This window comes from Panthera onca, chromosome C1, assembly GCF_046562875.1.
Source record: "Panthera onca isolate mPanOnc1 chromosome C1, mPanOnc1 haplotype 2, whole genome shotgun sequence".
In the NCBI taxonomy this organism is placed as follows: Eukaryota; Metazoa; Chordata; class Mammalia; order Carnivora; family Felidae; genus Panthera; species Panthera onca.
In genome coordinates, this window is record NC_138346.1 from 205462767 (window position 1) to 205489250 (window position 26484).

Here is a 26484-nt window from a genome sequence, read left to right on the forward strand (position 1 = left end):
GGAGCTAGGACAGAGCCTTTGTTCTCCTTCGACTTGCGGCAAGTGACTTTTTCTGAGCCTCAGCTTCTTGATCTGTAAAATGGGCATAGTAAAAAGCCCACCCACTCCAGAGGGCTGGTATAAATGCCTATGATGCCTACATATGGTGGGTGTTCAGAAATTAACACTCTCTCCCTCTCTTGGTGGTGAGTGAGATGGCCAGAGGGTGGGAAGTGAGGGCGCATGGAGGCGGGTTTGGGCCTCCAGCTGCGGCTTCCCTCCATCTCAGGAGACGGCCAACTGCCAGAGCCGATCGGCTGTGGCTGTGACCCCAAGGGCAGCATCGGTAGCCAGTGTGACGCCGCTGGCCAGTGCTATTGCAAGGTCAGTCCCAACCCCTGCTCTCTGTGAGGCCCGACATCACGGCCGTACTTGTTGCCTGGCATTCCTTCTCACTGTACCCTTGGGGCTGTCCCCGAGCCCCCACCACCCTTCCCCTGAGGGACCGCCTCTGCCCCGCTGCCCAGAGCCTGGTGGGAAATCAGGCAACACCCGATGGGAGCCGGGCCTCGGCATGGGGGCTGTGGGATCTTCCCCGGGACTGCCAGAAGTGGCTGGGAGGCCGGCCTCAAAGGCTGCTGGAGGTACAAGAGACCGCCCCCCACAGTCTCCCCACACCCTCCCTTCCATCTGTCCTCCCAGGCCCAGGTGGAAGGCCTCACCTGCAGTCACTGCCGGCCCCACCACTTCTACCTGAGCGCCAGCAACCCCGACGGCTGCGTGCCTTGCTTCTGCATGGGTGTCACCCAGCAGTGTGCCAGCTCCTCCTACAGCCGCCACCTGGTAAGTGCCCGGGCACAGCCCCTCTGAGTCATCACTGGGGCAAGTCAGGAACCCAGCCCGGCGGCGTCCCCTCTGCCTGTGAGGACACCCACCCCCGTGACCTGGTTATTGCTCATAGAAGCACAGATGCGAGCAACCCTCGCCCCTACCCTAACACTCGCCCCTACCCTAACACCCTCCCCGTGGCCCCATTATCGCCTGTGTCAGCACTGAGCCCAGCACCCCTTTCCTTTCCCAAGTGTCCTTCCCGCTCCCCCCACTCCCGCCGCTGCTTCTGTCCTAGTCCTGCTCTCAGAAACCCCCCATAACCCACCCAAATGCCTTCCCACACCCCTCCCCAACCGAGGTGCCTGCCCCTGCCCCCCCCCTCTCGCCCAGCCCTCGCCCAAGCTGACATCCCGTCTTCTTTCTGCTGCCAGATCTCCACCCACTTTGCCCCTGGGGACTTCCAAGGCTTTGCCCTGGTGAACCCGCAACGGAACAGCCGCCTGACAGGAGGCTTCACCGTGGAGCCCGTGCCTGAGGGTGCCCAGCTCTCTTTCGGCACCTTCGCCCAGCTTGGCCATGAGTCCTTCTACTGGCAGCTTCCGGAGGCGTACCAGGGAGACAAGGTGTGATGTGCAGGGACGGCTGGCAGGCCCTCCCTAGTCACCGGTTCTGAGCCAGCCCCTGCGGAGCCCTGGGGCCAGTGGGGCTCAGACACAAGGTGGCCTCAGGGCAGGCGTCAGCCGCTCAGCGGTTAAGCGTGCAGCCTTTGGGGTCAGATAGGCCTCGGCCTGAGCCCAGTTCTGCCATTTCCCAGATGACTGCCTTTTGATAAACTTCAGCCCCAGGCTGGCTGGCAGGATGAGAAGTCGTGCCTGGCACATAAGCACTCTCCTGTTAGTGGTTTTCAGCTTTCATGCAACAAATAGGTCCTAGGAGAGGCTCTAGAAACTCAAGGACAGATGTGACAGTTTCAGTTTCATCCCTTTGCTTATTCAGAGTTCCCTCATCTGTGCGGTGCTCTGTGCTCGGTGTCAGGCATGAGACTAACTCTGATTGTAAGTCACGTTTACGGAGCTCGCGCCGTGCTGGGCACTGTTCCAAGCACTTGTATGTGTCATAAATCGCCAGTACTGCCCCATTTCCTTCGAGGGAACAGAGATGACACCCAGAAGGTGGCAGTGCTGGCATTCAGCCCCGGGTCAGAGGCTTCCCTTGAATCCTACACTGGTCAGATGAGCCATGGTTTGCTGGGGTGGTGATGGTCATGCTGATGGTGGTGGCGTGGGGTGCAGGGTCTTAGGGGTGGACTGCAGAGCAGCCTGCCCAGACGTGTTCCTCAAGGAGTCAGTGCCATCTAATGACACCCAAGGAAAGATGGTCTTGGTACAGGAGTCCCCTGCTGGCTGAGGTCAGTGAGCGAGCAGGTGTGTCCCCTCACGCAGGATCTCAGGGAGGTCAGGGACACAGAAGGGGGAGTGCCCAAGCTGCCATGTCCTTCTTCCTTGGACAGACCCAAGTATCCCAGGCTCCTCCCAAGGCTGACCTTCCGGTCCCTTCCCCCTTCTCTGGGTTCCACTTCTTCCACTCCTGGCTTCCCTGTCTTCCTCCCTACTGCCCTGGCCCGCAGTTCTCAGACTTCTCTCTCTGCTCCCTCTTTTGGCGTTTCCTGGCGCCCCACAGAGGGAGGCGTATTTTGCACGGATGCGCCGGGCTCACCAGGTAGGCCCGTGATCTGAGTGGTGTGAAATGGATGTGACACAGCCGTGGTGTTTTCCGATGCCATCAGTCCCGCATGGGGAAATGCCCAGTGCCCAAGGAAATGTGGTCCGCATGAACCCCGGCAGGTGCCCGATGGCCCCGCCCTGCAGTACCAGGAATTGGAGTTGGGACGACCTGTGCCCCATCTGCTCTGTGGTCTGGTCCTGCTGCCTGCTGTCTGTGGCCAGAATGGTGGCCGAGGTGGCAGGGAAACTAACTCGATGCTAAACCACATGACTATACCCAGCCCACCGGGTTACCCTAGCACTGCCTTCCGAGCAACCTCCACTAACCCTCTGTGTGCGTATGCCCCTTCAGCAGCCTGGCGCTAACCCCCGGGTGCCAGCCTGGAGGGCGGAGTATGCATCTTCCTCCCCAGTCAGCATGGGCCTTTCTGGCCACCATATCCACGGGGAGAGGACACTCCCCAGGGCTCCAATGCTGGGGCCCTGGGAGGTCTGAGCTGGGCTCTGCCCTCCACCCATCAGAACCGCACGTCCCTCTCAGAGGAGCAGTTGAGGGCAGCTGTGACAGCTGAGAGGACCATGGGGCCCCCAGAGGGCAGGGGCCGGGCACAGCGGCTATCGGAGGTAACTCAGCACTTGGCTGGGACAGGCTGTATCTGGGGCCCCATGCAGAGCAGAGAGTATAGTTCAAGCAAGAGCCTTGAGCTGAGGCCCTGGCCTTCCTGGGCCATTTTCCCCCAAGCTAGGCCCCAGTCTCACACCCAGTCCACTCCAGTGTTGCCCATGGGAAACATTCCAGAGCCATCAATGTTTTGGGCTGGCACCATGGGCATGCATGGTAAGTGAGGCCCAAGGAACGGCCTCCCCTACCACAAGTGCCCCGGGGACCTGAGCTCAACAGAGAGGTGTCTTCTGTATGGGCTTCTGCCCATAGTCATCTGGGCCCATCCCAGGATCGCCCCACCAGGGTCATGAGGAGCAAGAGGACATCGGGTGCGAGGGCCAGAAGGTCAAGCACTTGTGAACAGATAGCACAGAAGTAGGTGGCTCGTGGGGCCTCTTGCCGCCTGATTGGAGGCAGAGCCTCACGGCGTCTTTTCTGTCCCTCTCTGCTCCTTTCCTCTGTCCTCCCTCTCCCGGTCCCCCAGGTGGATGAGGCCCAGAGGCGGATGGATGCCGAGATCTGGCAGCTCCTTTCCAGCTTTGCTGCCCACCCCCATCCCCCTGCCCCGGGGCTCTTGCCCCATCCCCAGCCTGCAGCTGCCCTGCAAGCAGCTCTCCCTTCCTCCTCCTCCCCCTCCTCCCCCTCCTCCTCCTCCTCCTCCCCCTCCTCCTCCCCTTCTTCCTCCTCCTCTTCAGCTTCTGCACCTTCCTCAGCAGGCTCTCAGGTATGTGCCAAGGCACCTGCCAAGAGACCCCACCACCACCATGTTTTCCAGACTTTAGCTGTTTGTGAACCAACTTCACAAATTCTGCCATTTCTGCACACTACCTGGGCTATGATTTACTTCAAATTTCCCTTGATTTTATTATTATTTTTAGACGTTTTTAAGTAATCTTTACACCCAACATGGGGCTCAAACCCACAAGCCCAAGATCAAGAGTTGCCCGCTCCGCCGACTGAGCCAGCCAGGCGCCCCTCAAAGTTCCCTTTAAGTCTATCACACAGCAGCTCATTTGCGCTGGTAATACATTTTCCAGTACATGTTAAAATACCTACTAAATTTCAAAATGTTTTCTGGTGTGCTGCATAAGTCATCGTGGGGTCCTCAAGAGGCACACACCAGACATGAGGAGACACCAACCCAACCACGCCCAGTGAGAACAGTTGGGGTCTCTGGATCCAGGGATGGGGCACAAGTTGTCCCAAGAGCAGGGCTAGGACTTGAGCTTTGGGCTAGGGGCTTCTATCCCTCCACAGCCCCCACCCCAGCCTTCCCTCCAGGGTTTGCGTGTGTGTGCGCGTGTGCATGCGTGCAAATGTGTCCCCGCTGGGACTGTAGCTGTGCTCTGGATCCCCCACCCCCGACCCCCCAGCAGCTCTCATCGCCTGTCCTTCTGTCCTAGTTCTCTCTCTCCTACGAAGGCTTCTCTCTACTTCCTGGGAGCCTCTATTATTGGCAGCTGCCCCAAGCCTTCCTGGGGAACAAGGTAACAAGGAGTTGGGGGTTAACAGGGTGTCATCAAAACCTAAAATATTCCAGAGCCCTTTGTCAAAGTCCTTTATGACACAGATGGGTAGGTAGATCAAGGCCCGGAGAGGGGAAGGGACTTGCCTGGTGTCCCATCAGTGGCTACAGGCCCTGGCGGGGAGCTGTCTCACCCAGGAGGCTTTACCCCATATCCAGCTCACTCACCTAGCTTTTGGCTCTGCATTCGTTCCTTCAGGAAGCATTATTTTAGCACTTCCTGTGTGCTGCGTTGTATCTGGGCAGAGGACGACCCTGGCCCTGGTCGTTCCTGTCATTGCCAGCATCATCAACGTCATCATCACCGTTGGCATTACTGTTAGGATTGACGTCAGCTCCGTCTTGTTCCAAAAACTATTTAGAATGCCTCTTAAGAATATGCATAATATGCCATGAAATAGCATTCAGAGAGGCAGCTGGGACGGAATTGGCATGGTCCAGGGGGAATAGGGACAAGAAAGATCTGCCGAAGCCGAGAGCACAGCCAGGTGTGTGAGGAGCTGGCAGGCAAGGAGGCCGTGCACTCTGGGGGCACTCTGCTCAGGGCAGTATTTTACAGAGCCTTTGTTACTTAATCTTTGTGCTACCCTTCAAGGTACATATTATTTTTATTGCTATTTCCGTAAGAGGAAAGTAAGACTCAGGTTAGGTGCCTTGTCCGGGGCTGTCCAGCCAGTACAGTTGGACTTGAACTCCAGTCTTAGACTGCAGAGTCTGCTCCCTGAGCAGACTCCCTGAGCCACCCTGCTGCACACGGCCTGCAGCTTGATCTGGAAGCGGTGATGAACCTGCTGGCATCCAAAGCAAGCAGGAAACTAAGTTGTTTCATGGTTATCCAGTTATGCCTTGGAGTTCCTTCCCTCACCCTGAGCTTGTGGAAAACATCCTCAGGACGGTATAGCTCAATTCCAGCATGTAGTCAGTAGGCATTGAATCAATGCTCACCAGCTGAATGAACACAAAAACGAACAGATGGGCTAGGCCTGATGCAGTGTGGTATTGATCCGAACATCTGCTGTGGGGGCAGAGGAGAGAAAGGAAAGTCCTGGGACAGAGCTGGGGCCTTGGCTGCCCCCGTGAAAGCCCCCAGCAGGAAGCCTAAGGACTCTCTCAGTTGTGAGCGATGGAAAACCCAAGTACAGCCAGCTCCTACAACTACAAAGTCCGAGGAAGCTGGTGTCAGGCATGGCTGGGTTCAGGGGCTCATTAGGACTTTTATCTCCATTGGCATCGTTCTCCGGCTTCCAATCTGACTAGTAAAGGGGGTATCTCTGTTCGTGGAAGGAGCAGAAGTGCCAGGTTTACGTGTCCATCCCCGACAGAGTGGAAGAGAATGGTGGAAAATGCACATTGGCCAGACCTGGCTCACGTCTGTCCTCAAACCACCTGGCCCGCACGTAGGACATAGTTTCCTTTAAAGGAAACCAGGGCCGTAGTTTGCAAAAAACCAGGGAAATGGATTCTAAGCAGACAAAAACCACCTGCCCAAGGGACAAGGCCTCTGAAGGCGCACCCTCAGCCCTACCCCCACGGCCGGGAACTTGTAAACCTTCTGGGGCTCGTGATGATCACCGTCAGTACCCCTGTCTACTTTATGGGAAATTTCTTCAAAGGGAAAGGGACTTGAAGCTTGTTTGCTGAGCTGTCAAGGCTGCTCAGGGTCACCACCAGCAGGTCCAAGACAACAAAGGAACTGACAGGTGCCTGTCTCCTTGGCAACCAGGGGCCAAGCGCACTGGCCTCCGGTTGAACGGAGGGGACAGCGCGGGTACAGAAAAGCCTTGAGAAGCTCCGCCCACTCACCGGTAGGGTCACACGCACCGTGGAGGAAGGCAGAGTCGGGCCGTGACTGCAGGGCTTGCCTCTTTGCAGGTGGCAGCCTATGGCGGGAAGCTGCGATATACCCTTTCCTACACGGCGGGGGCTCATGGCAGTCCGCTCTCTGACCCTGACGTCCAGATCACGGTGAGCACGTGACTTCCAGCTGGGCGGGCAGAAGGGGAGGGTGGAAACCAGCAGCCACCCTCGGTGTCCTTGTCCTATCGGCGCAGGGCTCAGCTGGCCTGGCACGAGCTGGGGTCCCGAGGCCCATGGCCCCCCACCCAGTCAGGTTAGACACTAGCCAGGCAGAGGCCCAGCTGCTGAGAAAGAGGCAGTGAGCGTGGACCTGATTCCTTTGGGCACATGAGCCTGGGCAATCAGAGACTGGAGGCTGGTGTCACAGAGAGGCCGGGACTGGTGGAGGACTCCTCTGTCCCCGAGGGCCCCTTGATTCCCCTCCCAATCCTGCCGGTGTCTCTCCAGGGCAACAACATCATGCTGGTGGCCTCCCAGCCGGCGCTGCAGGGCCCAGAGAGGAAGAGCTTCGAGATCATTTTCCGAGAGGTGAGATCACACTGTGTCTGACCCTCCCCCACTACCCACCCTGCTCTGGAGCCTGGCCTCGACGGTGCTTCCCCTGCCCATCCCCCATCCTCACCTCACGGTCCTCGGCCAGTGCCTGGAGGCCAGGGGCTGGGGTAGCGGTGCTGCAGGACTAGCACACGGGGCCTCACACCCCTCACCCACACTTGCTGTTGTCCCCCCACCCAGGAATTCTGGCGCCGGCCTGATGGGCAGCCGGCCACGCGCGAGCACCTCCTGATGGCGCTGGCCGACCTGGATGAGCTCCTGGTCCGGGCCACGTTCTCCTCCATGCCACGGGCAGCCAGCATCAGCTCCGTCAGCCTGGAGGTCGCCCAGCCTGGGCCCTCAGAGGGACCCCGGGCCATGGAGGTGGAGGAATGCCGCTGTCCCCCGGGCTACGTTGGCTTGTCATGCCAGGTGAGTGTGGCCAGCCCAGACACATCTGCTCTGGTACAGCTGGTCAGCAAGCTGTTCAACTGCCATGTCCATGGCCTGTCATTACTGCCGTAACTTTAATTTTTTAAAAGCCTTTCTTGCATCTGAATAGCAACTTTCTTTTTTTTTTTTTAAGTTTATTTTGAGAGAGAGAGAGAGAGAGAGAGAGAGAGCGTGGGGGAGGGTCAGAGAGAAAGGGAAAGAAAGAATCCCAAGCAGACTCCACACTGCCGGCCTGGAGCCCTACACAGATTTGAACTCATGAACCGTGAGATCGTGACCTGAGGCAAAATCAGGAGTCGCATGCCCAACAGAGCTACCCAGTTGCCCCTGCCATAACTTTAATGTACTGTGCAGTATCTGATTTATTCTTCCTAACACCCGTGAAAGATGTGTAATTATCCCCTCTTAACAGATTTTTAAAAAATATTTATTTACTTTTGAGAGAGGGAGACACTAAGTGTGAGCAGGGGAGGGGCAGAGAGAGAGGGAGATAAAGAATCCGAAGCAGGTTCCAGGCTCTGAGCTGTTAGCACAGAGCCTGATGTGGGGCTCGAACTCATGAACTGTGAGATCATAACCTGAGCCAAAGTCGAAGTTGGAGGCTTAACCGACTGAGCCACCCAGGCACCCCTAACAGATTTTTTTTAATAGAGGCTCTGAAGGCTAAGTGGCTTTCCCAAGGGGATACAACTATGGTCTCCCAAGACTAAGACCCAGCTCGTGCTCCCAGGGTGCCCCCTAGAGACAGGGAGGCAATACGGATACACGTATTTTTCTGGGCCAAAGCAGAACATAGAAATGCCTCGGAGAGGTAAACAGCGCGGAGCAGGGTAGGATTCTGGGCAGCTCACAAGGAGGACTGTATGGGGAAATAGCCCATGATGCAGAAGGGTCACCCCGGAAAGCTGAGGGGGCAGGGGCCACTTCCTTAGGCCTGGAACGAGGTTCTGCTCAGTAGGGAATGCCAAGCCGTGAAGGGAGTGTTGTGGTCTGCGCTGGGCGTCAGGAAAAGTCCTCTCTGCCCTGGTGAATGAGACAGGTCGGGGAGAGACGGGGACCCCTATTTACAGGGAGGGCACTGGGGGTGGAACAGAGGGCTGGCCGTTGCAGAGAACCCAAGAGCATCCGGAGGGTTTGGCTGGAGACCGTGAACTCCCTGAGGGCAGCGCCTGAGCTGACTGTCCACCACTGAGTCTCCAGACACGTTGGCAGGCCGCCAGTCAACACTGGACGAACTTGGAACTGAGGAAGGGGGAGGATGAAGGAAGGGGAGGGGGCAGAGCTGCAATGCCAGGTGGGCGGCAGGGAGGTCAAGTGTGGGAACAGCCAGCACCCAGATGCAGGAACTCCCCTGTGCAAAGTGCACATCTCCGCAATTTTACATCCGTGCACCTTTGCTATGGCCACAGACTTTCAAATCCAAACACATGAACTTCACCTCCTTTGAAGTTATCAAATTTAATAACACATTTTGAAGGAGAAGCCCTGGGGAGGGCAGAATAATCCTGTGTGCGCGCTTTCTGCAGTGAAGCAAAACAGATTTGTAAACATCCCTTTGAAATGGTTGGGGGGCAGGAGGGGCCTGGAGAAGTTTCAAAGGAGGGGTAGTGAATAGAAACTCTTTGTTTTCCAAACCCATGATTACTCACTCAGAATGTGTAAAAACATCCTCGATTGTGTGTGAGATGCCTGCCTCTTTCACTTTATTTAGTGACTGTGAGGTAGTTGTAAAGATCTCCAAGGGCTCATTCCAAATCTGGGTCTCCTGAACCTTGTTTTTCCGTCTAGGAATTCAGTTTTTCAATAGAGACCCTACCAGAAGAATTTTCAGGAACGAAAATGGGAAATGGAGAAGCGTTCTCCTCCATTAAGGGTGAACTATGATTTCAGTAAATTCAGAGTGGCTGGAGATGCCAGGCAGGATGGGGACAGACACTGTCCCAGCTTCCACAGTATTGAGAAACTGAGCACAAAGACAGGGAGGAAGGTTCCAAGAGAGGATGCTGGGGAGGAGGGCCGGGCCTGGGATTTCCCAACCAAGAGCCAGTGGGAGTCTAGATTGTGGAGAGAGGCTGGAGAGAGAGGGTTCTGGTCTATTGGCTCCAGATGGGACCACTTTAGAGATAGAAACCAGCCCTCCTCTCTCCCCAGGACTGTGCCCCAGGCTATACACGCACTGGCAGTGGGCTCTACCTCGGCCACTGTGAGCTGTGTGAATGCAACGGCCACTCAGACCTGTGCCACCCAGAGACCGGGGCCTGCTCGGTAAGACGCAAACAGGGCAGGGTCAGGGGTCAATTTCTCGGGGCCTGGGTGGGGCACCGGGGCTGCCTGGGAGGCAGGGAGAGGTGGGCTTGGTAAGGTGGGCCTAGGTCCAGGGGCAAGGTGGCAGGGCACGGACTGTGGGACAAAGTGCCTGAACCAGCAGTGGGCACTGTAGGCATTGTGGGATGGCCAGAACGGTAGAATAACATCCTTCTCTTTTTATTAAGTTTATTGGTTTGGGGAGAGAGAGAGAGAGAGAGAGAGAGAGAGAGCGCGTGCCAGTGGGGGAGGAACAGAGAGAGCGAGGGAGAGAGAGAATCCCAAGCAGACTCCATACAGTCAGCTCAGAGCCCCATTCAGGTCTCGAACCTACAAATCATGAGATCATGACCTGAGCCGGAATCAAGAGTCGGATGCTTACCCAACGGAGCCACCCAGACGCCCCTTCTACAATTATTTAAGATAGGCTCACAGATACAGAATTTCCAGCTCAAGGGATTACAAAACCGTACAGTTTGGGGTAGATTTTGCCAAATGGCGGGTGGCTGACATCCTTGTGCCCCACAGCACTGCCAGCACAACGCCGCTGGGGAATTCTGTGAGCTGTGTGCCCCTGGCTATTATGGAGATGCTACTGCCGGGACACCTGAGGACTGCCAGCCCTGTGCCTGCCCCCTGACCAACCCGGAGAACATGTGGGTGTCCCCGTTCGGGGCCCAAGGAAGAAGTCCCACTTGGGAGTGGAGGGCACTGCAGAAGTGGAGGGCACCGGGTGGAGGGTGGGCGTCCCCCGGCCTGACCTCTGCCTCCCCCATCCCAGGTTCTCCCGCACCTGTGAGAGCCTGGGAGCTGGCGGGTACCGATGCACAGCCTGTGAACCTGGCTACACTGGCCAGTACTGTGAGCAGTAAGTTTGCAAACAGGATGGGGGGGAGGAAGGGGGCATATGGCAGACTCCTAGGTGAGAGTCCGGGGGGGGTGTTGCTCAGAAAGGTCTCTGCCAGGATCACATCTTTCCCCTGCCCAAAACCCTTCCCAGATTCCCCGTTGCCCTTGGGCCAAGCCCAAGCTCGTTCCCCTTTTAACACCCGAATCTACCATAGCCGGGCCTAACCTCTTGACTTCTTGACGTTCTGGTCTTTGCACACGCTGTTCCCTCTACATGGAACATTCTTCACCCCCAAACCTCCCCTTTCTCGCTGACTCCTGTTTAGCCTTCAAAGCTCAGCTTCATTCGCTCCTTCAGCACGTTTTCCTTGAGCACCTACTGTGCGCCATGTGGTGCGCCAAGGTGTTGGAGATAAAGGGGTGAACGAAACAGATTCAGTCTCAGCCCTTAGGGAGTCTACCACCTGTCATGGGAGACGGGGCAGCAAGTAATCGTACAAACACATAATTATGAAGAGTGGTGAGTTCTCTAGAGTACAATCCGCTCCAAGGGAATATAACAAGCCAGCAGTGCGGTCCTCTGGGGAGCTTCTTGACTCTCAGGCCTGGGTTAGTGCCCCTCATGTGCGTCCCTCTCGTTTACGTAGTTCCTCGTTGGTTTCCCGACAAGCCAGGTCTGTAAGGGCGAGAGCTGCGTCATGCTCACTGTCACGATTCCACAAGCTAACGTAGTAGTTGCTTAATAAATGCTTGTTGAATGAATGTTTCCCTGGAGACTAAAGACCTTATTACCCCCGTTGTCCAATCTGCTAACATCGCCGTTCTTAGCTCCGTGAGGCCGTGTTGAGGCCTCTTTGGTCTCCAAAGGCCTTCCAGAGTTGTGAGCCTCCTCACCCCGCACTGAGCCCACCCCCGCTGGACTTCTGGCTCCGCAAGTCCACCATGAGGCACCGAGTCCCCTGGGGCCTGGGTCCTGACAGAGCTGGTCTGTTCCTCCTTACAGATGTGCCCCAGGCTACGTGGGTAACCCCAATGTGCGGGGGGGCCGGTGCCTGCCCCAAGGTAAGTGGGATCGTGGCGGGTCAGGGTGATGGAGAAGGCAGTGAGCCTAGGGAGTTTGAGAGTCACTACATCCGGGGGGCAGGGCACACCAGGGTTTGGGAAGACAGAGATACCTGAGACAGTGCTGCATGCTGGGAGCTCCTGCCTGAATGGCCTCTCCTGTCGTTCCTCCAGCAGATGCAGCCCCACTGGTGGTCCAGGTGCATCCGGCTCGGAGCGTAGTACCCCAAGGTGGCTCCCACTCCCTGTGGTGCCAGGTCAGTGGGAGCCCACCCCACTACTTTTACTGGTCTCGTGAGGATGGGCGTCCCTTGCCTAGCAGCACCCAGCAGCGACATCAAGGTACCCATGACCCCGGGCCCCTCAGCCCCATGAGCCACCCCAGAGGGAGGGGAATCACAGGCCTGTTTGCTGCAATCCTGTCCTTACACGCAGGGCCGGGTGGGAGACGGGGTGCATCTGCGCTGACGAGCTCCTGTCCGCTTCCCACCAGGCTCTGAGCTCCACTTCCCTAGCGTCCAGCCATCAGATGCTGGCGTCTATATCTGCACCTGTCGTAATCTCCATCGCGCCAATACCAGCCGGGCAGAGCTGCTGGTCACTGGTGAGTCCCTGCTCCACTCCGTCCCCAGCCCGTCTGTGCTGGGCTGGACTGTGGACGCAGGCAGTGGGCACGTCCCTCCGCTGGAGAGGGTGGTGGGGCACGGGGATGCTGGCCACGGAGATGGAGAGATAGTGGGGTCAAGGCTAGTTTTAGAGGCAAAATTGGCAGGTCTTGATTGTGGTCACTGAGAGAGAAAGAAAGGCTAAAATAATGCCCACGGGTCTGGACCCCAGCAGGCAGGCAAATGAGGCGCCATTTACCGAGGTGAGCAGGCTCAGCAGGCGGGTGTTTTCATTGGGAACCCCCACCCCTGAAGCTGAGTCTGGGATGAGGATTTTCATGCCAGCGGTTTCTGTAGGAAGTGAAGTGAGGCAGGAAAGAGAAGACATCCCATAGAGGGCGTGTTACCGAGCACATTCCCACCGGGGACAGTTGTTCACCGCAGCCAAAGAAATTCTGGGAAACTCTAGATTAAAATGTGCACCTCGGAGTCCCCCATCCCAGGGCCAGTTGATTGAGGCCTGTGCTCTAGGATCACCAGGGCCCCTGCGTTATATACCACCTCGGGCGCAGGCACGGCAGTCCCCAGTGGCCCGAGAAGGACCTCAGGCACAGAAATGCGGCGGCTGGCAGAAGTCAGGCAGGCGGGCTCTGAAGTGACAGGGGAAGGGGATGCGGGCGGGGCACCCACAGCACCTGCTACACACAGGTCAGGGGGCATCACGAGTCTGTAGCTCCAGCTTGAACATGTCAAGGTGAAGAGGGAAGACAGCATGAGGGACTAAGTGAGGACAGCCATTGAGATAGGAGGAGAGCAGGAGAGCAGGTGTGTTGGGGGTCATGTGGGGAGGGGGCTTCCTGGAAGGAGTGGTTGGCCTCACCACATGCCCCGGGGTAGTCAGATACGGGCAGAGAAGGGACCCGTGGAGGTCATCATCTTTGATGAGAGCCATACAGTGGAGAGAAGGGGTAGAAACCAGACTGGAGAGAGGCAAAGAATGGAGGGGAAGGCCAGGCGTAGACAGCAAGGACAGACAGCTCTTTCAAAAGTCTTGGCTCTAGGGTGGCTGCCTGGCTCAGTTGGTAGAGCACGTGACTCTTAATCTCAGGGTCATGAGTTCGAGCCCCACGTTGGATGCGGAGCCTCCTTAAAATAAATAAATAAAGAGTCTTGGCTCTGAAGGAAGGCCGATACATGTAGCAATAGCTGGGGGGAGTATAAGGTCAAGGGGGTGTTTTTGAAGGTAGAAAATTCTAGAACACATTTGTCTGTGGAGTAGAATGATCCGTGCAGAGGGAGAGGAGGGACTGATGTAGCAAGCTAATGCACGGCCCTGGGAGGAAGTCCTTGGGAGGGGTGGGGCAGGGCAGGGCAGGGCTGCGGTGATGGGTTGTGGGGGAAGGGTCTCGTCCTGTGAGACCAGGAAGGAGGGAGGGCAGGTGGGTGGATTTGGGAAGATGGGCAAAGTCCTGACTGGTAGTCTCGATTTCTTCAGCAAGCGTGAGCTGAAGCCCTCGGCTGTGGAAACGGAAGTGGGGTGCGGGTGGGTGGAGAGGCTGGGAGGTGTGAAACTGTTGGGGAGGATGGAGACCCAAACCAGACAGAGAAGCCCAGTGGAGTGAAGTGCAAAGTGTTAAGGGCAATTTCGTGGTCTGTGACCATGAATGGACGCCAGGTGGACTCGTGGCAGCGTGATGCTCTTTGATTGCAGCCTGTGGCTCTCGGTGCCAGCAGGAAGAAGCCGTGGGGTTGAGCCAGCGTGAGGGAGGGAGGCACCAGGGCACGCAGTGGAATCTAAGCTAGCCTGGGAAGGAAGTGACACCCAGACAGGACGATGGAGAGAGAGAGAAAGTGGCCCCAGGACGGGGCCTGGCCAGCACCTGGCTCAGGGGGTGCCTCCTGTCACCACAGAGGCTCCAAGCAAGCCCATCACGGTGACCGTGGAGGAGCAGCGGAGCCAGAGCGTGCGCCCCGGGGCTGATGTCACCTTCATCTGCACAGCCAAGAGCAAGGTGGGCAGAGCCGTGCGCGGACATCAGGGGAGGGCAGCTCTGGCTTCTAGTGTCTCTGAAGTTCGCCTCTGACCGCCATCCCACCCTCCTTACCCCGCCTGCAGTCTCCCGCTTACACCCTGGTTTGGACCCGCCTGCACAATGGGAAACTGCCAGCCCGAGCCATGGATTTCAACGGCATCCTGACCATTCGCAACGTACAGCCGAGCGACGCGGGCACCTACGTCTGCACTGGCTCCAACATGTTCGCCATGGACCAGGGCACAGCCACACTGCACGTGCAAGGTACACCATTCACTTCCACACCTGGCCCGCCCACCCACGGCCTTCCCCCGTGCCCACCGGGACTGGCGACCATTTCTTCATTCAGCTGACGGTTTGTGAACGGTCTGTGTGCCTGGGCCTGACTAGACTCTGAAGAAATGGGGGGGAGGACAAACAGGGGCTCTGGCCTCCTGCACCACGTGTTCTAATAGGGAGACAATAAGCATGGGAACACCATTTGCACCTACGTGGCTGGAACTGGAGGGGATCGTGCTAAGTGAAGTTAGTCAGAGAAAGACAAAAATCATAGGACTTCACTCATATGAGGACTTTAAGAGACAAAACAGATGAACATAAGGGAAGGGAAACAAAAATAATGTAAAAAAGGGAGGGGGACAAAACAGAAGAGACTTTTAAATATAGAGAACAAACAGAGGGTTGCTGGAGGGGTTGTGGGAGGAGGGATGGGCTAAATGGGGAGGGGGCATTAAGGAACCTACTCCTGAAATCATTGTTGCACTATATGCTAACTAACTCGGATGTAAATTTAAAAAAATAAAAAATAAAACAAGTTAAGATAAAATAAAAAAAAGTAAGCATGGGAACAAATGAACAAACAACGGAATTTCACACGGTGATGAGGACCGGGATAGGAACAGACAGTGAGGTAGGTGAAGGCTGGCTACTTTCCATGGCGTGGTCAGGGAGGGCCTCCGTGGGGAGGTGACGTCTGGGCTGAAAGCTGAAGGAAGAGGATGTGTTCAGCCACTTGAAGAGCTGGCAGAGGGTGTTCTCGGCAAAGGAACCGACACGTGCAAAGGCCCTGCAGCAGGAGCATGTTGATGTGTTTGAGGATCGGCAGGGTTAGCGTGGCTGGAGCTGTGGGAAGGGGGTAGGTAAAGAACGTGAAGCTGTGGGCAGAGGTGGATCACAGCACAGCAAGGAGTTCGGATTTTATTCGGAAAGCCCTGGGGAGCCACCAACAGGCCTTAAATGGGGAAGTATCAAGAACCATGGACATTTTTAAAAGTATTTTTTTAATGTCTGTTTATTTTTGAGAGCGAGAGGAACAGAGTGTGAATGGGGGAGGGGCAGGGAGAGAGGGAGACACAGAATCGGACGCAGGCTCCAGGCTCTGTGCTGTCAGCACAGAGCCCGACGCGGGGCTCGAATTCACGAACCGTGAGATCGTGACCAGAGCCAAAGTTAGATGCTTAACCATCTGAGCCACCCAGACGCCCCTGGCACCCGGGGACATTTTCAAATCTCCCTCTGGCCTCTGGGAACACATGGCCATGAGGGGCTGGAGTAGAACAGGGACCAACAGCAAGGGGGCGCTCCTCACCCTGACCACATACTGCTTCTTCCTCCCCCTTCAGCCTCGGGCACCCCGTCCGCCCCCGTGGTCTCCATCCATCCGCCGCAGCTCACCGTGCAGCCCGGACAGCTGGCCGAGTTCCGCTGCAGTGCCACTGGGAACCCCACGCCCACCCTCGAGTGGACAGGTGAAGCCGTGGCAGGACTGACGGCAGGGCCTCCCTCCCCTGGATGTGGGGGGCCAGGGGCGGGACTCCAGGCTGTGGGACCTACCACCCACAGGGCCTGGCGGTGCCCGGTGGGTGCTGATGCCACCGCTTTCCGTCAGGGGGCCCTGGCGGCCAGCTCCCTCAGAAGGCACAGATCCACGGCGGCATCCTGCGCCTGCCAGCCGTCGAGCCCTCGGATCAAGCCCAGTACCTGTGTCGTGCCCTTAACAGTGCCGGGCAGCACGTGGCCAGGGCCGTGCTCCACGTGCATGGTGAGGGGACACGGCTGAGGGTGGTGCTTGGGAGCCCGCGGGCAGTCCAGAGAGATGTCCTCACAGGCCTCTGTGTGCAGGGGGCAGCGGGCCCAGGGTCCAGGTGAGCCCAGAGAGGACTCAGGTACACGAAGGTCGCACCGTCAGGCTGTACTGCAGGGCCGCAGGGGTGCCCAGCGCCACCATCACCTGGAGGAAGGAAGGGGGCAGCCTCCCCCCACAGGTGAGGAACTCTGTCTGGGCCGGCCCGCGGGCTCAACAGGGTCACGGCACCTACCGCCTTCCTTTCCCGTCTCCCCTTCCTACCAAGTCTTCTCCCCCTTCCGGTTTCCTTCACTTCCGAAACGGCGGCCTGCTCAGACGTCCTGTGCGGCGCACCCGGGCAGGTAGCGGCTGTTGGCCTCTTGCTTAGCCAGCCGCCTGGCTCTGCCCTCCCTCGTGTCCAACTACCCTTTCTGCCCCCTTCCCCCATCCTCGCTGGCTAGCCCTTGCCAGGCTGCCTCGCCCCCTCGGGCGGCTGACCCTTCCCCCCGTGCGGCAGGCCCGGTCCGAGCGCACAGACATCGCCACGCTGCTCATCCCGGCCATCACAGCTGCCGACGCCGGCTTCTACCTCTGCGTGGCCAGCAGCCCCGCGGGCACCGCGCAGGCCCGGATCCAAGTGGTTGTCCTTCCAGGTGCGGGGCCTCTGGGGACTAAAGGAGCGGGGAGGGCAAGCCAGGGCTCCCCGAGGCCTACTCAGTCCGCCGCTGGTACCCCCCAGGTGCCAGCTCCCCGCCAGTCAGGATCGAGTCCTCATCGCCTTCGGTGACTGAAGGCCAGACGCTGGACCTCAACTGTGTGGTGGCCGGCCTGGCCCACACCTCCATCACGTGGTACAAGCGAGGGGGCAGCCTGCCTCCCCACAGCCAGGTATGAGGGCCCTGGAGCCTGTGGTGAGGGACCCGGGAGTGATCCTCCTAGGCAGAGGCTTCACACGGCCCGGACGCCCTCCACGAGCGACGGCCGGCCCTTATTTCTCCCCCTGTCCAGCTTCTGTCATGGGGCAGCCCAGAGCGGAGCCAGTGAGAGCCTGATGAGTGACTCACTAAGGCTCAGAGGAAGTGGCGACCGCAGCCCCTCCTTACCCTCACACACCTGCGTCCCAACCTGTCCCAGGTGCATGGCTCCCGGTTACGGCTTCCCCACGTTTCTCCAGCTGATTCTGGAGAATACGTCTGTCGAGTGGAGAACGAGTCAGGCCCCAAGGAGGCCTCCATCGTCGTCTCTGTCTTCCACAACACCCACCCAGGCCCTGGCTACACCCCAGGTGAGGAGCCAAGTGGGCCCGGGCAGAGGCCAAGCCCTAGGATCTCCCCACTGATCCCAGGGAAGGTGCCGGTGGTCTCTTCCATGACAACCAGACAAGAGGGGGTGCTCTAGGGGGGCTTTGGGGATGTGAGGGGACTAAGGGTGGGGATAAGGTTGATCTGGCTTACCTGGGACCCTACGACGAGGATACTGTTTCAGATTTTGTCAGGAAGCAGCAGAGTCAGGATTAAACACTGAGTCGGGAGTCAGGCTGACCTGGGTTCAAATCATGCCTCTACCCCTTATCAGCTTTGAACTGGTTATTTATTCCACTGAACTGGTTATTTATTCCACATTTTAGGGACTCAGTTTTCTCATCTGTGGAAGGGGGACAAGACCACTACCCTGTGGTGTGAGCAGATGACAAACACTCTCCAGGAGAGACTTGTAACATTGTTGTCTGCATCCCTCGGCCTGGCCTGGGCACTGAAGGGCTCTGGTTGCCTGTAGGCCATAGCAGCTTATCCTAATCAGGAAGTCATGGGTGGGCAAATGGGCCTCGAGTCCAAAGTTGGAGGTGAGGGTGACAGAAGGAGGGGCCTGACTGACCATGCTGAGGTAGAAAAGCATGGTCCCAGCCTTAGAAAGGCCTCCCATCTGCCCTCCCAAGCCAGGCCCTGGTCATGTCCCTGGGTGCTCTGCCCCAGGGCTGCAGGACTGGGGCTCGGGAGCCCCGGCCCCTTACCAGTTCCTCTGTGCCAGCTCCTGGAGGAGCCCCAGCTCCGGGCAGCACCCAGCTCATCCGCATCGAGTCCTCCTCCTCTCACGTGGCTGAAGGACAGACCCTGGACCTGAACTGCGTGGTGCCCGGGCAGGCCCACGCGCAGGTCACATGGCACAGGCGTGGGGGCAGCCTCCCCGCCCGGCACCAGGTACAGCCGTCCTCGGGACCAGCCTTCTGGAGGGGTAGATGGGGCCCCTCTGGCCCCCTGCCAACCCTCCCGTTTGCATTCAGACCCATGGCTCGCTGCTGCGGCTGCACCAGGTGTCTCCAGCCGACTCGGGCGAGTACATATGCCGCGTGGTCCTTGGCTCTGGGCCCCTGGAGGCCTCCGTCCTGGTCGACATCAAGGCCTCCGGCTCCCCTCCGGGCTCCATCCCTGGTGAGTAACTGCCCAAGGGCAGGGCAAGCGGAAGGGGCTGAGGGCCTTCCAAGGTGCTGAGGTCCTAGCGGCTCCTGCTGCCATTGGTGGGGGGGGAGGAGCCCCACGCTGGAGCTGGAAGACGCCATCTTCCTCACTTTTCTCTGGCCACACAGTGCCTCGTGTTTCTGCTCCAGCCTCTTCCTCCTCTCTCCCAGCCTCAACTACCCAGTTCTCCCCCACTTCCTTGCTCCCTTCCGCAAGGCTTGCCCCTGCCCTGGCCCTCCACTCAAGGTGAACCAAACCCAGGCCAGCAACCCCCAAACATAGGAGCCTGGCCTCAGAAGACCAGGCCTGTGTGGCTCTGAGGTGGACCGTTCTTGCCCTCTCTGCTGGGGATCATCTGCTACCTTTGCTTCGTTCCCCACAGCCCCAGGACCTGTCCCCCCTGTCAGGATCGAGTCCACATCCCCCACAGTGGCCGAGGGGCAGACCCTAGATCTGAGCTGTGTGGTGGCAGGGCAGGCCCATGCCCAGGTCACGTGGTACAAGCGTGGGGGCAGCCTCCCCGCCCGGCACCAGGTACACAGGGGCAGAAAGGTGGGAGGGGCTGGCCAGGCCGAGCTCTGGGCAGTAGGTTGAGGGGGTCTTGGCCCCTGAGCTGGGCGGCTGGCAGTTCCCAGCTCAGAGGAGCAGAGCAGGTGGGCGTCTGCTAGGCTGTGGGAAGCCTCGCTCTCACACCCCTGCCCTGGCTGCCCAGGTCCGCGGCTCCCGCCTGTACATCTTCCAGGCCTCGCCAGCCGACGCAGGCGAGTACGTTTGCCGGGCCAGCAATGGTATGGAGGCCTCTATCACAGTCACCGTAACCAGGACCCAGGGGGCCAACTTTGCCTACCGTGAGTGACACCACCAGGTTGGGCCGGGATGGAAGACGGGGCTGGGCCGGGGCAGCCCTAGCGAACTGAGTGACTGGTGACCCTCCTGTCCCCCAGCTCCGGGCAGCACCCAGCCCATCCGCATCGAGTCCTCCTCCTCCCACGTGGCTGAAGGACAGACCCTGGATCTGAACTGCATAGTGCCTGGGCAAGCCCACGCCCAGGTCACGTGGCATAAGCGTGGGGGCAGCCTCCCTGCCCGGCACCAGGTACAGGCCTGGAAGATGGACAGGCCAAGAAGGAGACAGGAGGGAGGCCCTGGGTGGTGGAGGTCAAGGATGGGGAGGGCTGAAGTCTCCTTGGAGACAGGGGAAGGCTTGGACCCCATTGCACAGGTGGATAGATAGTACAATGATCAGGGCCCAAACTCTAGGACTGGCCAGCCTAGGTGTGAATGCTGCTTCCCCCACTTACTAGCCTATGACCTTGGGCAAGTTACTTAAACTCTCTGTGCCATAGCTTCAACATCTGTAAAATGGTATCTATCCTACAGAACTGTCTTAAGGATGAAGTGACTTAGCGTATGTGCCAAGTGCTCAGAGCTCTGGCACACAGAAATTGCCGAGCTGTTGTTACCATAGTATCCTTCGCGATGATTAATATTACTGTATTTTATAGACTTTAGGATGCTATCGATTACAAGATGGAATATTAGTTTTTGTACATCTAAGGACAAAAAGCTGCCCTTTATCATTGTAAAGTTATTGACTGTAGAATGTGTCTTGATTTCAGAAACATTAAAAAGTGTGTTAGGGCACCTGGGTGGCTCAGTCAGTTAAGCATCTGACTTGATATCAGCTCAGGTCTTGATCTCAGGGTTGTGAGTTCAAGCCCCACATTGGACCCCATGCCGGGTGTGATGCCTACTTTAAAAAAAAAAAAAAAAAAAAGATGTGTCTTAGACTTGATGGAAGGTGGTATCAGGGTTTGCTCAGTTCACCCTGGCTTCTCCTGACCACCCTCTACCCTTGGGACGAGGCCTCCCCTAAGCAGGACAAAGCTGATGGCCAGGACTCAGAGGTCAGAGAGTGAGGCAGGGGGGCAGGTGATAGGTGCAAGGGTCCCATGAGAGCCCCCTCTGAGCTCACCTCCATTCCGACCAGACCCACGGCTCACTGCTGAGACTACACCAGGTGTCCCCAGTTGACTCGGGCGAGTATGTGTGCCGCGTGGTGGGTGGCTCGGTGCCCCTGGAGGCCTCTGTCCTGGTGACCATTGAGCCTGCAGGCTCTGTACCTGGTAAGCAGCACTGGGGGTAGGGCAGGGCTAGGGGCCCAGCCGCGGGAGACACTGGCAGGATCCCATGAGACCCCCCACCTTCACTCACATCCACCTCACCTCCCCTCTTAGCCAGGGATTGAACCTCTGCCTTCTGTCCCCAGCGCTGGGGGTCACTCCCCCAGTCCGGATCGAGTCATCCTCCTCCCATGTGGCTGAAGGGCAGACCTTGGATCTGAACTGCCTGGTTGCTGGGCAGGCCCATGCCCAGATCACGTGGCACAAGCGAGGGGGCAGCCTCCCCGCTCGGCACCAGGTAGGAGGAAGGGAGCTAAGGGGGAGCCTGAAAGCCCCTCATGACTACAGAAGAAAGTATACAGGCTTTGACTTTAGGCATATCTGAGTTTAGACACTGTTCTGCCACTTTGCCTGCTGTGTGACTTTAGGCCAGTCATCTGACTTCCTTGATCTTTAGTTTCCTCCTCTGTCAAACGGGCTCACACTGCCTACCTCACCTGCCCCATAGCACATTGACAAATGTTGACTGCTCTCTTCTTCTCATTGGACCCAGTCCCGATGTTGGGGCAGGGGAATTGAAGGGTCATGAATGGTGGTTTTTCCAGAAAGAGCTTCTCTCAAGTCCACTTGGCTGGACTGGCCTGGGAGGGGCGCCAGGGAAGGGAACAGGAGCCTGGCTGTGAGCCCCACAGCCTGACCCTGAGCCTGCCTTCCTCCTGGCCCTTCCAGGTGCATGGCTCGAGGCTGCGGCTGCCCCAGGTGACCCCAGCCGACTCTGGGGAGTACATATGCCGTGTGGTCAGCAGCTCGGGCACCCAAGAAGCCTCAGTCCTTGTCACTATCCAGCAGCGCCTTGGCCCCTCCCACCGTGAGTGTCTCAAGGGTCCTAACAAACAGTGGGGGAGCCACTCCAAACTCAGCGGCTCCCACACCCTGCCTCCTGTCTCACCCTCCCAGCCCAGGGCGTGGTATACCCCGTCCGCATCGAGTCCTCCTCAGCCTCCCTGGCCAATGGACATGTCCTGGACCTCAACTGCCTGGTGGCCAGCCAAGCCCCGCACACCATCACCTGGTATAAGCGTGGAGGTAGCCTACCCAGCCGGCACCAGGTATGGAGGCATTGGGTGGTGGCGGGAACACTGGCGCTGATAGGATTCAGGAGGGGTTCTCGACACCTTTCCTGCGCTCATTCAGTCATTCAGCAAACATGGAGTGTTCTTACTGGATGGGCCCTGGACCGATGCCGACAAAATATGTAGATCTCACTGACCTCAGTTGGATCCTATTTCAATAGGACATTCTATGATTTACTCACTCACTGGATGCCCCTGAGAATAGCTCCGGGCCAAGTCTGCACCTGGCACCAAGGATTCCAAGTGGAGTGAGGCAGACGCCTGCCCTCAGGGGGCTCACAGGCTAGTGAATGGGGTGGACATGCCCTGTGACAGCAGTGTCATAGAAGCCACAGCAGGGCACTGGGGACTCACCAGGAATGGCCTCAGCAGTCTTTTGGCACAGGGGACAGGTGAGAACAGTCCGAGGCTAGAGACACTGTCCACCCCGGCCTAGAGCCTCAGGAGGGCTGCTGAGGGAGTTCTGAAGGACGTCCAGGGGGAGGCCAGCCCAGACGAGGCAGGGAGGCTCCTGGAGCCCAGGGCAGCGGCCCCGGAGACACTGACACGTGTTCCCCCTCAGATCGTGGGCTCCCGACTGCGGATCCCCCAGGTGACACCTGCGGACTCTGGCGAGTACGTGTGTCACGTCAGTAACGGTGCCGGGTCCCAGGAGACCTCACTCATTGTTACCATCGAGGGCAGCGGCTCCTCCCATGGTGAGAGGGCCCAGGGCAGGGGATCCAGGCAAGCGGGCGCAGGGGGAGGCAGAGCGGTCCCTGGAGCCATCGCTGTTGTCTGACTCTGGCTGTGTGGTCTGTCCTTCTCTGTCTCCAGTGCCCAGTGTCTCCCCACCAATCAAGATCGAGTCCTCGTCCCCCACCGTGGTCGAAGGACAGACCTTGGATCTGAACTGCGTGGTCGCTGGGCAGCCCCAGGCCACCATCACGTGGTACAAGCGTGGGGGCAGCCTTCCTGCCCAACACCAGGTATGGAGTGGAGCTGTGACAGTGAGGCCAGAACCCCTACCTGCTGGGGCAGGCACTGCAGGGACAGTCCCAGTGGGCAAAGGACCGGAAGGGAAGCACTAGCTGGCAGTCCCGGGGCGGCCCTCCCTCTTGCCCTTGGTTGACGGAGGGTAGCCTCAGCCAGTCTGACGAGGGAGGCCTGGAAGGAGGCCTGAGCTAGCTGGTGACTTCTTGGCCCCTCTCCTCCTCTCCTCCTCCTTCCCCCTCCCCGCCAGGCCCATGGCTCCCGCCTACGGCTGCACCGCATGTCTGTGGCTGACTCCGGCGAGTACGTGTGCCGGGCCAACAACAACATCGATGCCCAGGAGGCCTCCATCGTGGTCTCAGTGTCCCCCGGCACTGGCAGCCCCTCTGGTGAGTCTGAGAAAGGACTGGAGACTCGAAAAACAGTGCTCCCTGGGGAGTCAGCGGTCAGAGCTCTCGGCTGAGGGTGGCAGTCCAGGGCAAAGGCTCTGCAGAAAAGCGCCTGGGTTCAAATCCTGCCTGCACCACTAAGAGACTTGAGTGAAGTCCTCTCCTCTCTCAGCTTCGTGTCCTCATCAGCGAAACGGGGATGCCCGTCATTCCAGCCTCACGCTGCTGTCCAATATGGTGGCCGCTACAGTTAAAGTTCACCATTCAGGTCACCGTGTTTCGAGTGCTCAGTGGCCACACGTAACATGGCTAGTAGCACAGTACTGGATGGTACAGAAGATAGAGTGTTTCCATTCTCACAGAGAGTTCATGAATTTTGCGAAGAGTTAAATGAGTTCTCACACACGAAGTGCCTGGAACAGCGCCTGGTATGCTCCCGGTGCTTAATAGGTGTTAACTGTTATTATTACCTTGAGCAACAGGGATTTTTATGGCTGCGGCTCCTACCAACCCAGTTGTTCCCAAATCTGCTGTTTCTGTGCCCGCAGTCCCTGGCGGTACGATGCCCGTCCGAATCGAGTCGTCTTCCTCCCATGTGGCCGAAGGGCAGACCGTGGATCTGAACTGCGTGGTCCCTGGCCAGCCCCACGCCCAGGTCACGTGGCACAAGCGCGGGGGCAGCCTCCCCACTCACCACCAGGTATGGGAGTTGGGGGCAGGAAATGGTGGGAGGGTTGTTGGATGGGGGGGACCCTGGTCAGAGTCTCTGCCCGCCCCCCGCCGCCCAGATCTACTGAGGAAGGAGGTCCGGAGCCTCTGTGGAGCACAGTGCCTGCCTAGGTCAGAGGTCAGACCTTGCCTCCAGCCTTCCAGGACTCCCGACTGCCATCTCACTCTGCTGCTCTGTTTCCCCACCCTGTCCCCCGGCTCAGGCCCATGGCTCACGGCTGAGGCTGTACCAGGTGTCCCCGGCTGACTCGGGCGAGTACGTGTGCCAGGTGGTGAGCAGCTCGGGCCCCCTGGAGGCCTCAGTCCTGGTCAACATCGAGGCCTCTGGCTCCAGTGCTGTTCCTGTCCCTGGTAAGGGTCCCTGTGGTGGGGGCTGGGAGGCTGGAGGAGGGAGGAAGGGAGAGGAACCAGCAAGCAGAGGTTGGGAGCTAGGTCAAGTGGGATTTATCTCTAGTGCCTGAGGACCAGACTTGGGAATCTGGCATATGTGGGCTTGAGTCCCAGCTCCTCTGTCCATGCTCTGAGATGTTGTGCAAGGGACTCTCACCGTGCTTCCCTTTCCTTATCCGTAACATGGGGATGGCAGAACTCTTGCGACAATCACACGAGTTCCCTAAAGGCTGGAACTACACCTCTGGGGGTATGTGAGGGAGACTGGCGTGGTACCCCGACAAAAATCTTTTATATTAGAGAAAACAGCAACACATGAAACCTGTCACGATTTCGGGGAAATCATTGCCTACAACAGTGCTAAGTATATAAAGGGTTTTGTTAAGTGAATCAATTGACAAGAAAATGTAAAGTAATTAACAGCACAAGTTATATGTGGCTATAGCAGATGTGATGGCAGAACATGAATTGCTAAGTAAAGAACATGATCTGGCACTTAACTAGGTGCTGGGCCCTGTTCTGTTTACACATTAACTCATTTCATCCTCATAGAAACTGTTTGAGGTAGGCATGATTGTTCTGTTCATTTTTATAGATGGGGAAACTGAAACACAGAGAGATGAAGTCGCTTTCCAAAGGTCACACAGCTAATAAGTGTCAGGGCTGGGTTGTCTGTGTGCGTTTTTAAGTTTATTTATTTTAAGAGAGAGAGAACGTGCACCTGCGCATGAGCAGGGGAGGGGCAGAGAGAAAGAGACAGAGAGGGAGAATCCCAAACAGGCTCCATGCTGTCAGCACAGAGCCTGACACAGGGCTTGATCTCACGAACTGTGCGATATCAAGAATTGGTTGCTTAACTGACTGAGCCACCCAGGTGCCCCCAGAGCTGGGTTTTGAACCCGGGCAGTCTGGCCTCAGAGCCTGGGTTCTTAGCCACACATTGTTCAAGTTTGAGAAAAATGAGTGATCTGTGTGGAGGTGCCTGGCCCTGAGCCCTGGCCACCCATGGTGCTAGGAGCACAAGAGGAGAGAGTGGGGCCATTGTCTGGGGCGGGGCCAAGAGAGTGATGAGCCATTTCCCCCAGGCCAGCCTGGCTGCCCCAGGCCTCCGGGGAATGGGCAGTGGGAGGGGAAGGGAGCAGGGGGGATGGATGGAGGCCACCTCTCAATATGTGGTCTGGCCTCTGGTCTGAAAATCTGGGCACCCAGGGGTAGTAGGGGTTGAGGGCAAAGGGGTGGGAGTCCCAGCTCACTGACCTCTTCCTGTGCCTCAGCCCCAGGCGGAGCCCCACCCATCCGCATTGAGACCTCCTCCTCCCATGTGGCCGAGGGGCAGACCCTGGATCTGAACTGCATAGTCCCTGGACAGGCCCACGCCCAGGTCACATGGCACAGGCGCGGGGGCAGCCTTCCTGCCCGGCACCAGGTACAGGAGCTGGAGGAAGTGGGATGTGGGCACTCCTCACCCCACCGCACCCCACCCCTGCCCAACAGTCCTGCCTCGATCTAGCCAGGAGGGAAAATGGTTCCAACATCCTGGGCTTTGGGAAGACTGCAGCAGGAGACCGCTGGGAGTCAGGAGGTCAAGAATAGGCTGGGCACAGCAGAGCCACCGCCAGCCTCCGAGCACACTAGTGCAATTACAAAAGGGCACGTGTTACTCAGGACACTAGACCACCTCCTACCATGAAAAGTCGTGCTCTGCAGCGTCTAAGGTCTTGGGGTTGCCTTGCATAGGAAGCAGCCTTCATAGCTATAGTACATGTTGGTCCTGGGGTGCGTGTACCGGGACCTGCTGGCTCCCCAG

General features: G+C 58.0%; 1 protein-coding gene across 8 annotated transcripts in view; it reads left to right on the forward strand.

Annotated features, from left to right (window-relative positions):
- The window catches only part of HSPG2 (heparan sulfate proteoglycan 2), a 100051-nt gene that overhangs the window by 56367 nt on the left and 17200 nt on the right, over positions 1 to 26484 (forward strand). For 3 of the 8 annotated variants that reach the window (XM_060622246.3, XM_060622248.3, XM_060622249.3), the window contains 39 exons: positions 269 to 363; positions 682 to 822; positions 1242 to 1433; positions 2491 to 2529; positions 3057 to 3158; positions 3683 to 3922; positions 4602 to 4685; positions 6596 to 6688; positions 7028 to 7108; positions 7316 to 7546; positions 9719 to 9832; positions 10400 to 10527; positions 10653 to 10739; positions 11724 to 11782; positions 11957 to 12124; positions 12276 to 12386; positions 14299 to 14399; positions 14504 to 14684; positions 16043 to 16168; positions 16309 to 16461; positions 16542 to 16684; positions 17003 to 17138; positions 17225 to 17373; positions 17620 to 17770; positions 18514 to 18683; positions 18767 to 18914; positions 19324 to 19475; positions 19654 to 19789; positions 19886 to 20037; positions 20932 to 21067; positions 21211 to 21362; positions 21794 to 21932; positions 22022 to 22173; positions 22760 to 22895; positions 23014 to 23165; positions 23420 to 23558; positions 24107 to 24258; positions 24491 to 24638; positions 25952 to 26103. In XM_060622246.3, the coding sequence (XP_060478229.3) occupies positions 269 to 363; positions 682 to 822; positions 1242 to 1433; positions 2491 to 2529; positions 3057 to 3158; positions 3683 to 3922; positions 4602 to 4685; positions 6596 to 6688; positions 7028 to 7108; positions 7316 to 7546; positions 9719 to 9832; positions 10400 to 10527; positions 10653 to 10739; positions 11724 to 11782; positions 11957 to 12124; positions 12276 to 12386; positions 14299 to 14399; positions 14504 to 14684; positions 16043 to 16168; positions 16309 to 16461; positions 16542 to 16684; positions 17003 to 17138; positions 17225 to 17373; positions 17620 to 17770; positions 18514 to 18683; positions 18767 to 18914; positions 19324 to 19475; positions 19654 to 19789; positions 19886 to 20037; positions 20932 to 21067; positions 21211 to 21362; positions 21794 to 21932; positions 22022 to 22173; positions 22760 to 22895; positions 23014 to 23165; positions 23420 to 23558; positions 24107 to 24258; positions 24491 to 24638; positions 25952 to 26103 (5321 nt within the window). The remainder of the gene's footprint in view (positions 1 to 268; positions 364 to 681; positions 823 to 1241; positions 1434 to 2490; positions 2530 to 3056; positions 3159 to 3682; positions 3923 to 4601; positions 4686 to 6595; positions 6689 to 7027; positions 7109 to 7315; positions 7547 to 9718; positions 9833 to 10399; positions 10528 to 10652; positions 10740 to 11723; positions 11783 to 11956; positions 12125 to 12275; positions 12387 to 14298; positions 14400 to 14503; positions 14685 to 16042; positions 16169 to 16308; positions 16462 to 16541; positions 16685 to 17002; positions 17139 to 17224; positions 17374 to 17619; positions 17771 to 18513; positions 18684 to 18766; positions 18915 to 19323; positions 19476 to 19653; positions 19790 to 19885; positions 20038 to 20931; positions 21068 to 21210; positions 21363 to 21793; positions 21933 to 22021; positions 22174 to 22759; positions 22896 to 23013; positions 23166 to 23419; positions 23559 to 24106; positions 24259 to 24490; positions 24639 to 25951; positions 26104 to 26484) is intronic. The other 5 variants (XM_060622251.3, XM_060622252.3, XM_060622247.3 and 2 more) reach the window with 4 other exon arrangements.